The 13,579-nt window shown below is 37.5% G+C and overlaps 1 protein-coding gene across 6 annotated transcripts in view; it reads right to left on the bottom strand.

Annotated features, from left to right (window-relative positions):
* Positions 1-2,500: 2,500 nt before the first annotated feature.
* Positions 2,501-13,579, bottom strand: part of PRKD1 (protein kinase D1) — a 150,109-nt gene continuing 139,030 nt past the window's right edge. For 4 of the 6 annotated variants that reach the window (XM_049825131.1, XM_049825132.1, XM_049825133.1 and 1 more), the window contains 2 exons: positions 5,162-5,247; positions 2,501-2,996 (listed from right to left, as the gene is read on the bottom strand). In XM_049825131.1, the coding sequence (XP_049681088.1) occupies positions 2,778-2,996; positions 5,162-5,247 (305 nt within the window). In that variant the 3' untranslated portion in view covers positions 2,501-2,777. Of the gene's footprint in view, positions 2,997-5,159; positions 7,453-13,579 lie in introns of those variants that run through there. The other 2 variants (XR_007509124.1, XR_007509123.1) reach the window with 2 other exon arrangements.

Raw genomic sequence — 13,579 nt, 5'->3', positions numbered from 1 at the left:
CCAAAAAAACAGGCAAGGGGAGGAAAAAGTGTAATACGCCCCTAGTAATAAAACAAGAGTTCTATTGAAATTGTGTTTAGTAGCTAGTCAGAAAGTTTCTCAGAGTAGTCATTTATTCATACTTTTGTCTCTGCCCTGTTGGCAAACAGTTTATCAAAACTGGTCCGTAAGATGTTTATCGACATAGGTCTGTGCTTAGCAAGCCCTTGTGCATGCTAAGCATTGTTATGGCAGAAATCAGCAGATGATGGGGTTTAGTTTAAGTACTCAATGTCCCTCCTCCATTAAAAGTTGCACTTAGTTTTGTCACCCAGCTTCTTAGAGATGCTGTTGCAAGCTGCAAAGTAGTTTGCTTTCTCTTTTAATCTCCTGACTAGTTTCCATACTTGAGAACAGAGTGCCAGTACGCTATTTCATATTTTTGAGAATTTAATTGTGTTGTTGAAAATTACCTTTGCTCAAGCATTGGTACACTAATTGTAAACAAAACCAAGCCACTAATAAAATCATGGCTCACCTAAACTGATCGATACAAAAGCAGATCTCTAAATCTCTGTTAGTGGTTAACATAGAGGAATGAGACAACAAAATTAAGGCACTTCTGTGAGGTCATGGCTCCTTATGACCAGTCATGATATCAGCATCTGACCAAAGACTATATGATTCTAATAATTTCCCTCAATTTCCTTTTAGAAAAGCTACTTAATTTGGCTTGACTCCTAGAGTTAAAGAACAGAATATAACCTTTACATATCCATGAGTCCACCACTGCACCGCTAAGTGGACTCCCTTTTAAATATACACACACACACATACACTTTTACTGACAGAAATTTGATAATCAGCCTGAGTCTATTTTTATGTTTGTTTTACAGCTGATTTGAGATTAAGAATAAGGCTGAATGAAAAAGAAACAATGGCCAATGATTAGCAAAAATTAGCCTTGTAGGAATGTCCCTACTGAAAATATAGACACTACAGCATGGCAGAATAGTCAATGCGTTTGAACTCTGCCCAACCAGAGCTGTTTCAGAACATGTTACAAGGTCAGTGTTATCAGAGAGCTTCCTTCAGGGTCCAGCTGAAGTGGAAAAGGATTTCTTTTTTGGCAGTGGGAGTAGGGGAAAGAGGTGGGCAGGAGGGAGATTTATCAGTAATTTTTCACAATACTTTTAAATTTTCTATAAAATACAATTTTTTTCTGTTTGAATAATGTGCCTTTTCTTCATTTCTTCTACAGTACACACTATCTGTCCAGTAGAAGTGCAAAATACCTAAGGAAAATTCTGCTGGCTTAGGTCATGTTATCTATCTGGCATAAATTTCCTCCGGACAAAGCTCTTCTTTGAAGAAAGATTGGATTTATCTACTGAAAAGCTCATGATTGTAACATAAAGCCAAGATTTGATCAGTAGAGGTTTATCATATGTGGTTATTTGCTCTTTGCATACTTCTGCCTCTCATCCCATATATCTTTTCTTTTTTAACCTCAGTCTTCAATACCTGTATATCAGCTGTTTCTTTCAGAGATAGTCTGTGGCATAGAATAATTTTCAGCTTGTCACTGAGTCACTCTGGCACATGTTTTACAGTGCAGCCTGAACCTCTCTCACAGTTAAAACTAAACAGCTTAGTGTTGGAATGCTAAGTAATTGTTAGAAATGAAAATTAGTATCTTTAAAGTTTTTAGGGGAAGGAGAGCAGGGGAGATCCATACTACCTTGTCAGTTCAATGGAATTCAGTGGAAAAGCAGAAGCAGCAAATTTCTCTGAAAACTACATTCCCATTAATGTGTCCTCAATTTCCCCACTCCCCCAGTAAGTTTCAAAACTGATTGAATTTATGATATAAAATCAGTCCAAGTAGGTTCTTACAAAATATGCTTTATAGGTAGGCAGGTTAGCCAGCAACATTTTCCTACCTATCTCCACATGGGCTTCTCAATCATCAACTAATTTACTCTACCTACTTCTGATGCCATTCCAGGGATATTTTAAACAGAAAGATTAAACAAATGAACCTGTTTTAACAAGACTTTTATTGAAAACATACACAAAGTGAACAAGTTAGCTTCTAAATGTACATATCAGAGAATATTCATATTGGAGAAGAATACTTTAAGAAAAGGGGAAATACAACCGACATATGCTGCAGTTTACATTACTAAGGCATTTAGGCTTAAGAGCAAGTTATACTCTGTGAGTGTGTGTGTGTGTGTGTATCTGTATACACAAACACATACACACAGGTTATCCGATTTGAAACTGTACAGTGCTATGCAATTTGTTATTTTTTGCTTTTTCTATTTTTTCAACACTAAATAAAGCTTGTATCCAAATGGTAGAAGTTGTTCACAGAACAGCAGTTATAATCTACTCTTCAAGAGTTTGCTTACATTACAATACTAACGATGCACAAAAAACCCCCCAGATCTTCATGGGAAAGTTCTCTCTTACCAAAATGAGGCTCAAGTAAGAAAAACACTAGTTTGCAAAGGCACCGTGGAGACAGGTTTTAATACATTAAATACAACATGAATCATTCACAATAACAAGTTTAGTGTTTCTGGGAACTTTTGTAAATACAACACAGTTGGTCACACAAAAATGTTTCTGTTGATTTGTCTTGGCAACTCAGATACATCAACAGTGTAACAGCATAACAGCTTTGTTCCCATCTGACAGAAAATAATGGCAGTTCTGCAAGGCAAACGTTAAACCTGACCGTATGTATTTATTAATTCCACAGTGTTTTGACAGATTATAGGGGATGCAACTTAAAGGATGCTGACACGCTCACTGAGGGCTTTCATTTCTGTTTCTTCTAGCCTGGTGTTTTCATTATGGTTAGCACTTTGACTGATAAGGTGTGCTGGATACTGCAATCCATGTTCTCCTGAATACTGTTCCCATCGGGAGTCATCACTTTCATGGGTGATGTAACGTTCCCCCATTTTACATTCAAGTTCCCTTAAATCTAACCAGGTTTGATAGTCCTGAAACAGAATAACAGCATTAGTTTTAAATTTCCTAAAATAAACGACATTCCCTTCTACTACCAATACTATGCAAAGTGCTATTAACTCAGCAACCTAAAGGTCATGCATCTCTATTTCTCCAGAATGGAAAAATCTTGTAATTAATAAATATGAAATCTGCCTATAGAGATAGGTTTTATCTCTAGAGGATTGCTTGATAAATTAATTTTATTAAACTCTGTCATAAGCATAGTCTGGAGATGTTACAGGTTGTTTTGTAGAAGGTATGGATAGTTTACAGATTTCCATAATATCTAAATGAGGCACAGCAGTAAAACAATTCCTCACACTAGACACAAGATGAATAAGGAAGAAGAAACATCTTTAAATCACAACTGTACATCCTAGTGATCCGTTTCAGATAGTGCTCCATCTCAGTATAATGGTGAACAATATGAATTCAGCTTGAGCTAGAAAAAAATCTGCTTTTCCAAACTTAGGCAATTACTGGTGTGCTCAGAGATGTATACATTTAAATATCAAGGTACTTTGGAACTCCGTGTTGACAGTCAGCAGTACGGCTGGAAACTGGTTTGGTACTCATTCTGTTTAGATCATCATGCTCTGCAGCCTCCGATCTGCCTGAAGTGTATCTCAAGTTTAATAATTTTCTTTCTTATTCCCACCCAAAGCATACATGAAGCTGCAGTAATAAAGCCAATCCTGGGCCCACGCAGACTAACCTCTGCTCACAATCCTGTATCCAGTTTTCTTTTTTCTCCTTCACCTTGTCTCAACCTTAGACACAACCCTGGTCTCATAGCCAAAGCACCAGAAAGCCCCCACGCTGTAAATGCATGGATGCCTTCGTCCTTAGTGTCTCACATCCCTTGGCCCACTTCTTACACAGACATCCTCTCAGAAATCACCTCTAAGTCTCACTGCCCCACACCACTGTTCTCTTTCCTTAGCATTTCAAGGTTGGGCTTTTCTAGAAAGAGGACTCATCTCACCCACGGTGCTAGAGCTGCCGCTCTACTACCTCGCCTTAGTTCATCTCCACTCACTATCGCACAAGTGATAAAAGTGGATGTAGAGAGGTGAAGGCCTCTGTCCCACCATGTGAGACTGCCAGCAGCCTTGCTGCAGACCTTAGCCCAGATCACCTCTCCAGTCCCCAGAGGCTCAGACAAACGCATTCTACAATGGTTGTCACGGAGAAGAGCAGTCTTGGAGGAAAAGACTAAAGAATGACAGGAAATCTGGGAGGAAGAAAGCAAGCCCAGGAGAAAAGTCCCTGGGGAAGGCGGAGGGCAGGGTGGGAGGTGGCAGCCCTTTTCCTCCTACGCCAGCAGGTCACCCTCTACTTTGAGAAACAGTTGCAGCTATAAGGTACTGCAGTAGGACTCAGCTTTCAGCGTGGGTAAAGATGCCGCCTTTAGGACCGTGGATTACGCATCTATCTGTGCCATGCTCATGCCATGATTACTTTCCTAGAGGCAAACATGGATCCCTTGGGAGATCCCGCAGCCTGATGTCCCAGCCTGGCCTCAGCCTGTCCCCGTCCCCAGGGAGGGGCCCAATGCCCTTCCCCGGGGCCGGCCCCAGCCCTGGCTGTTCACTGAAATGACTCTGGTTTAGGTCTTTAACTTGCAGTGATTTGGCTGCTGCTGGATAAAAAAAATTATCACAGAAGACAGTGGCTGTTAGCCTCTCAAAAATTCCTAACATTTCAGTTTTTAGTTGAAAATTTCAGTTGAAGGTGGCTAACGTCTCTTCCTGGAAAGATACAACTTCACTAGTTCTTCTGATGACTGTGAAGTGAAAGCCCATTGATTAGCTTTAATAAGAAGTGAATCAGGGTAGAGTCCAGGCAATGAGATAACGCAAGTCAAATGACTATAAAGGGTTTTTTTATATACATCATGTTCTCAGTGGACAAACAAGATAAAATATTTTTGTAGCGTATTTTGAAAACATGAGAGAGTTTAGTATTGGAATTTAATACTTCAGAAATTAATAAGAATCTGTAGGTAAACTGGTGAAGGAGTATGAGGTTCTCATGATCTGAAAACATCTTCAGGTTTGTAGATTTGCTTAGATTCTACTCTGCTTAAAGATGAAAATTTGTTACATACTTAGAGCCTAAATGCATAAGAAAAACCATGGAATTGTAGCAATACCTGTAACCATGGATGGCTTAATGTTTTGTCCACACTGTAGCGCTTTCTCATTTTCACTTGCAACAAATTATTTATCAGGTCAATAGCTGAAAAGAAATAATAGTGGAAAATGTCAGTTTAAATATATTTGTTTCAACTAGGACACGTAAACAGAGAGACAGACAGACATGGTAGTGGTAAGAAGGGGACAGTTATCCTTTCTTATTCCAGCTTTTTAAAAAGCTGCAGTCAATGTTGCTGTCTTTGAAGGTACCCATGCAACCCCTCCTAATGGGATTACAACTGTTTTACTGAACAGTTGCCTGCTAGCTAGCATATCATCTACTTCTGTGTGTTCATTTGCAGGCACACAGCAAAGACTGAAGATAATCCTCATTCAGTTCCTGCTCAAGTGAAAAAAAATCTCATGTAAGCGAGGAGTACTGTATTCTTCAGGTACCACAGTAAACACACACACACACATATATCTATACATATATATATTTTACTCTGAGACTCCCAGTATCGCTTTTATATGACTAACAGCAGCACCTTCCCAGGCACTGAGTAGCAGGTTTTGTAAGTCACAAGTCTTGCAATACTACTCTTTTCAACTGAGCATTGCTTCTACCTGCTAGTCAGCAGTCTGGTGTTTCATAAAGGTGAGAGGGGTTCTTTATAAATTTCTTAATTTCTGTGTTTTTGAAGGAGTCAATGATTCACTGAGGTTATAGGTATGTGTGCTGTGGTTCCTGAAGAGAAGAGGCCCATGAGTCAATGACCAGTGCATGGAACTGCACTGAGTGACCCATCTGGAAAAATCTGCTAAGCTTTAAATGCATCTACTAAAACCATTAAAAAAAATTAAAAAATAAAAAAATGAGGGTATCATGTAAGGTTAAATTCTATTCTAGGTGGTGCTAAATGTTCAGTATGTGTTCTGGGGGAGTTTATTGTTATAGAATAATTGACTGGCCACAAGGAATTATAATATTACTGCAACTTTCCCATTTAATCACAGTATCCCTTGGCTTGTCCAAAGTATGCTGGTTTACATCTTTATTTTTTGTTTATATCATGGTGACAGGGAAAGATGATCTTGAAAGTAACACAGAAATGTGGCATCACTGAGGGGAATTGGGTCTGAAATGTGAGATGGACATTGTTGCCAGCTGGGTTTTGAAGGAGCTGAATAATCATCTTGTCTGTTTTAAGAGCAGAAGATGGGACAGAATTCTTTAAATTGCTACATCTCTGAGGTTGTATTTGTGCAGCAATATGAAAAAACTTTTCTTTTTCAAAAGAGGCTTCCTCTCCCCAGGCTCATTTGCCAACTAGAGCTTCCTGTGTGTTTCTGCCATGAGGCAGAGCACAATGAGCACAATGCCCACAAAAATGGGAATGTATATGGCAGCCTATCTGGATGTATGCAGTCAGTTTGACAGACAAACCTATTCTTAGCAAAAGCTGGCTATCACTAAAGTAGCCCTGACTTCCTGGTGCTGAATATTATCTTGGAAATCAAAGCAATTGTGGGAATGAGATAAAAGAAATCTCAGGGCTTCTGACAAAGAAGACATTGCCAGAGGTTCCGAGCCATGCTTTTCCTGGAGCAGATGGTCCTAATTTTATTTTTCCTGTTCTGGAAAAACAGGCGTTTAGCTACTGTCTCTTTTAGTGTAAAGTACAGTTCATGCTAAACTTTCTAATTCCTGTTTATTTTGTTCTCTCTCAAAATGTCTGTGAAGTGGATGTGGGATCAGACAGCCAGTGGATAGCTAATAGGACCACTACTGATAGATGGTAGCATTCTGAAAACTCATTTGTTTTCCGAAATAGTGGGGTTCATCTTTTTCCTCTTTATTGGTAAGAGAAGTTCTCAAGTTCCAAGCCCTGAGGAAGAGACAGGAAAATCAAGTCATATGGCATGGTTCAGTTATACAGTGACTTCTGATATAACTTCGGAAAAAGTAGTGGACATTGTTTTTATCTGATGCTTGGAGAAGAACATAGTCCTTACCCACTGTGGTAAATCTGGGCATTGGCAGATATCAGCATCTTCTGCAACACTGTCACCTTACCCTTAAATTCAGCAGAATTACAATAAGACTTCAGTCTGTCTTTTGATAAATAGGCCAGTGCTGAATGTGAATTTAACAGGGTTCCCATTTGTTTATTATCTTCAGAGGTATTCAGGTGTATATGATCTTCAGAGATAATTTTTCATCATTTACTATGAATCTTGTTTGGCAAATAGGTCAAGAGCTTGATGAAAGAGTTGATTGTCCTGAGAATTGATTTCAATCAGCCAACTGTTGAGATATAAGTGCACGTTTCCCAAGATGTACTTCTAAAACTGTCAAGTACCTACTGAATATTCTTCCTGCCATGGAGTATTGATAATGTCTCTACTATGTATCTTCTGTCCAAACCACTGGAAGCAGATACGACTGTCAGCCTTACAAGTGATGAAATTATACATAGCTATTCAGTCTCCCTCAAGTTACAGCAGGATGAAGACCCTTTTGCCCTTTTTTTTTTCCTTTCAGGACATGACATACTACATGTAATAACATAATTCTTTGTATTCTTGGGGAAAATTGCCAATGGCTTGTTGAACAGACCAGAATGGCATTGGTCTAGGAACAGTCACAAGAGAAGGTACACAAAGAAGGATAGGGAAGGAAACTAAGACAAAAGTGAAAAGGCAGCTTCACTAGATGGTTAAGATTGTCAGTACTGAGCAATTATTTGTTCTCCAGAACAGTTTACACAGATAGTCCACTTGTTTCACCACTGGAATATCGCTGTCTCTGTAACAAGTTTTGGTGTTCATTTTTAGTTCTTTATCTAGGGTTCTTTTTGCCAGAAAAGTTTCAAATATCACTTGCCTCTTAGCAATAAATAAGCACAAATGCAACGTGACTATTATGAAGATTTAGGGCCCAAACTATCTGATACAATTCCATTTGCTTTAATACTCAAAGTTTTCAAATGTAGGTGAAGAGACAGATCAGACATGAGTTTCAACAGCAAAAAGCATTTGCTATTTTTTACCAGGAAAACATGCAATCCAAGAAAAGCCACTTCTCAAGCATAAGAGTTCCGAGTATCAGAAATCAAGATGCAAAGGATAAATACAGGCAAGGCAACAAAAGGACAGTGCTGTGTAAAGGAAAGCAGAAGCCAGGGAGTTCAACACAGACAGGCTGAGTGCTGGAACTGAAAAATTCAAGGATTTCCTCAGGGATCTGGATAGTCTGTTAATGAGAAAATGCTGAATTTAACCGGTGTTAAATTGTAGAGGTTCAGACACTGGTAGGTTCTGTGGGACTATTTAAAGGAAATGAGAAAATATCCTGGTTATTCTCTCTCTTTCAGCTTACAAAAACATCATCCTGTCCTGATAGTGTCCTGACAACCACTATCTAATATGGTTTGGTCTGGCTACAGTAAGATTCATGTTGACGCAACTTCTTAATTAAAAAAAAAATAATCATATAATTAATAATTTGATGATTATGTTTTGAGTTATACTGCTTAAAAACACTGGAGATAAAAATTTGGAAGGTATTAACATTTAGTTTAGACATACAACTCAAATATGGTTCAGGGGACCAAACTGGGGCACGAATTGTTAGGCAATTATATTTTCTTCTAGGAAGACAAAGCAGTTTTGAGGAGAGGGTAGCAAATACACTGTATTTTAAAGTAAATTTTATGAATTTTCACTAGAGACTGATTATTTTTTTTTAAATCAGGTTTTAAAGTAATCCTTGCCAGACATTTTAAGAGCTTTATAAAGTTTGACAATATTCTTCTCTAAAATCAATAATTCAATAAATGCAGAGCATTAAGAAAGACCACCTATGGTCTGCACATCATCTATGGGAATCCAACAGGTTATCAAGAAGGAAGTAACCTGAATGAAAGTTCTGAAAGGATTATGGTACTGCTTTTTCTAACACTTTTATGGGCTCCTGTTTACTTCCCATGATTTAAGGACAGCATAAGCAGCCAGCTGAGGGCTTATCAAGTTCCAGCAGCTGGAGACTTTCTTAAAGGGGATAAACTAGCCAACTACTCCACTAGCATGACTACTGGTCATTTAGATAGGTGCTCATTCAGCAGAATCCCCAATGGGAAGATTCAAATACAACTTCAAAAAGCTGTATGTCCCCTCAGTTTTAGGAAAGATTGCTCTTTAGTTGCACTTTACTGGAAAGACCCTCCAGAGTCAGGACGTTCATGTTTCTGAACTACTTATGGCAGTTTATTAGTATGGCAAATAATTAATTGTAGTAGAGACACAGTAACAATTTTCACTCTAAGTATCAAATTAATTAGGATGTGACCCACAAATTAACACACAAGTTTACAAAATACCTGAAAACCCTTCTATGAAACTACCATTCATTTAGTTCTACCATACAAGCTTCATTCAGCTTTTTGTATAAGTCATAAAAAATAAATCACCTTAAGAATATAAAGAAAAGCAGTCCTAAATTAACAATAAATTTATACTTGGTCCAGAATTTTTAACATACACCCATAATATTAACTACTTTCACAGCCATCACTTGTAAAAATTTAAGCTGATGCCATTAATATAAAACTTAAGACTTCCTAGGCCCTGGATTTTTCTGAGTATAGCTCTGTTGATTAGTGGTATAATGCTTTCATACATATAAACCCCTTCCCTACTGCTGGTCAATACAGCTTTGTTGACAAATGCTCTAGTGTACATGCAGTTATTTTGACAAAAAATAACCTTCAGCTAGCAGAGCTTATTATTTTCAGAGGCATGGTTTCAGCTGTACTATCAAAAGAAATCCTTGGCAATTATAAGCTGCACCTCTACAAGGGAGGCTTTCTAACACTAATCTATCCTAGCAAACGTGTAAGTAGAGCCAAGACCTTAGTTTAAACAGCTAGTTAAACATTTACTGAGGTAGAGAGCATCTTTGAGCTGTAACATGCATTTGACCTCTTCGTACTTAATGCTCACCCATGTGACTTTCTCATTAATGTGTGAAACAGAGTTTCTATTCACATTATGGTGAAACAAGTCTAAATAAATACTGGCTTGAAGGCAGCTGTGGTATTTATTTCTGACTCAAAAGCAGTGTAACAGGCACACCAGGATCAAATTTAAAGCGTGGAAGAAGTTGCATTGCTTCTTCCCAAATTATTTAATAATATGAAGTAATGTGAAGCACCTGATCAACACTGTGCACATCACATAGCTCTCATCAGGCTAGTAGTAATAGCTGTGTTGGTAGCTGATGAAAAGGGAATTATGAATACAATGATTTATTAAAATTCCATAACAGAATGAAATGCACCATGAATAATCCAAAGCTTGACACAGCACATTTTAGGACTATGCAGTTCAAAAGACCAGACACCACAGTGAAGACACACTAGGTAAAATACACTAACAGGCAGGCACAAAATCCTCCAGGGAGTTCTGTCTTTATATTTAGCAGTATTTATTTTTTGTAACCTGTGGCTAAGCCAAAATAAATCTTTTAAGATGATGCAAATTTGGTGGACTGGGAGGTCAAAGTTGGACACGAACAGTAATGCTGTTGAAAATAGGGTCTGTGTTCGACAGATGTGAAATTTAAAGCTATAAAATAGGAAAGAAATTTGCAAGTAGATTCCTCTGTATGAATATCTAGCAAAATTCCACAATGAAGTCTGAATTAAGGTCAAATTGTCATGCAGCAATTCAGTGAATTTGGAAAGTTAAGCTGGCTTGACAAACATTGAAGACAGAACAGAAATAGCAGATTTAGCGATGGAATGTTGAATGGCTGTGACAAAACCTGGTTTTCTACAAGATATCCAAAGTTTACCATAGTAAATACATCTCCATGGTAATGTCTTACAATTCTATTTAGACATACAAACACAAACTCTGTTTTTGGGAAGTATTCTTTCAAAAGAAAGAAGCTAATGGAAAAAGGTGGGAAAATGCAACTGCTTATTAGGGTGGAAATCAGAACTCCCTATGAAGGAATCTGTGCGATTGTGCGTGTGTGTACACACGCAATCTCTGACAAACCTTAAAATGTAAAGCAATTGAGTTTGGTGAAGTTAGAGAAGGGATTTTGTGCATGAGGACTAAGATTTAGGAACTGATGTTCACAGAAATGTTCTGAATGGATAATTAGTTGGGAAAAAACACATTTCTGAGAGCTACAAAAACTGAAGGGTCCTAGTTTTTATAGGTTAAATTTTAAGGGGGAAGAGGACAGATAAAGCATTACACAAAAAAAGCTAGCATTTCTCAGCAGGAAGAGTTGATGAGATTAACCCAGATGTTATGACATCAGACAGACACGTTATGGAGAGAAGAGAGTCATAGTCAATGACTAGACCACATTCCTGAGTGGGAGAGAAGACAGAACTGTTGATAGTGGCTGAAAGACATTAAACACTCAAAAATGTTATCCTCAAATGGGTTCTGCCTTCTGAGTTGGCTTGTGACTGTATTTTTTTTATTTTAAAAATTGCTAGAAAGTGCTATAGAAAAGGTAATTCTCAAGAAAATAAACATGCTATTGTGTTCCTGACACACTTTTCCTCCAAAATACAATTTCTTCCCATATGTTTTTGCTCTGAACCTGCTAGACTTTATTTTAAGTGTATTATTTATATAATCATGCAGTTTAAACTGTTATGGGTCATGTGTTTTTACAAATCTATTGCCTCAGCAGTGCAGTTTAGAATTTTAAAAGCCAATTGGATTTTACCTTAAGACCAATAATTGAATAAAGAACACAGAATGCGAACATTTAGGCTACTTTACCACTGATGTGGCTTTTCCAGACATAATGTTTAGGTATGACCTATCTCATTATTTTTCTTCCTTTTACAGTTTTGCTACCCTCTGCATTCCAGCTCCCAAATTAACATGCTGTTGCTTGGCAATATCAGAAAAAGCATCTACTGAGCACTAAAACCAAAGAGATGATAAACACAGAACCATTCACTCTAATTTGTGCACTATCCATTTAAATGAGAAGAAATATGTGGTTTTGCTAAAAAGTAAAATATCTGAGCTTTTAATTCCTCTCTGATTACAATATAAATAGAAGTAAACATGGCAATAACTAAGTTCAGCTATTCCTAAACTTTTTACATGAGTAATGGTCTGAAAAGAGTACTGAAATAACTACAGTTGCAATAAGTTTTACATCCACTTTGGCTCCCTGGGCCACAGTAATAGTCATAAGCAAGAAACAAGAGGTTTGAGCGTTGTTCTGCTTTCCTCAGTGTCGATTTTTGCAACAGGCATGCAGAAATTCCTAACACTGCTTTCATTAGCCATTCTGTGACAAATTATATGCCCTTTAATAAAATCGTTGTTGCACAGACACTGGCAATACACTTGGTTGATGATCGCTTCCCTTAATCTAAACTGAAAATTTCATAACAAGATAAAAAGCCCACAACTTTAGAAACATTTACAGTTCCGCTAAAAGTACATACATGGAATTTCAAGCAAACGAGTTCCTGCAGTTTAAGCAGCAGCTAGTTCAGGTATAACAGCTGCATGTGTTTGTAATCCTAACCTGGTACAGTAGTGAAGTCACCTCCCTCCCTCCCCAATCTATTGTTCTAGGTTGTCTGTCTTATCTCCCATCACTTGCTTTGCATATCAAGCAGGATCGTTCATACAGACAGCAACAGGTCTGAACAAACATTTATTTCTTTTTCTTTTTTTTTTAATCTCAAATGGATATGTAATTCTTTCCACTACTTCTCACTGTTCTATAAGTGTTTCTAGGATTATCATATTGTGAACATTCACAGCAACCAGTAGTGACACACTTCAGCAGTAAAAAAAAAAAAATCATGCAAATTGCATTTTATATGGTCAGAGAACCTGAGCACTTTTGTTGGCATGCATAAATCAGAGTTAATACTAATCCTCTTAGATGTTAGCCTAGCTCTTCTAAGTTGACTGAATTCTCAGTTTCTGCCTGCTGTTACTGAGATATGTAATATAGTCTCTGGATGAAGGTACCACTTTTAAAATCGAGCTTTAATGTACAATTCATAGAGTCCATTGTTAAAGAGTGCTTGGGCCCAGCACTGTCTTTTGGACATATGAGAAGAGAGCAGTAAAGTAATGGAGAAAGAAAGAAGAATATTTACATTAGTTTTACTTATGGTAACTTTTTGACAAATGGCTCCTATTTTTCAAATTCACATACCGGAACACTTTAAAAAGATCTTTCTTATCTGCATTAAAGATAATATGTATTTTGCATTTATTTTATCTGCAACAATGATACTTGCCTAATCAATTTTGGTTTCCATTTTGTAATGCTATAGCAGTGCAGCAAAATTTTGGTTGCAGGCTTCTGTGAAGACTGTGATTGTTTATTATGTGTTAGAGTTCTCTTAAATATTTGCACACGTTTT

This window comes from Accipiter gentilis, chromosome 22 (assembly GCF_929443795.1).
Source record: "Accipiter gentilis chromosome 22, bAccGen1.1, whole genome shotgun sequence".
NCBI classification, from domain to species: Eukaryota; Metazoa; Chordata; class Aves; order Accipitriformes; family Accipitridae; genus Astur; species Astur gentilis.
The sequence above is the reverse complement of the archived record's forward strand: the minus strand, read 5'-3'. Positions and strand labels throughout refer to the sequence as shown.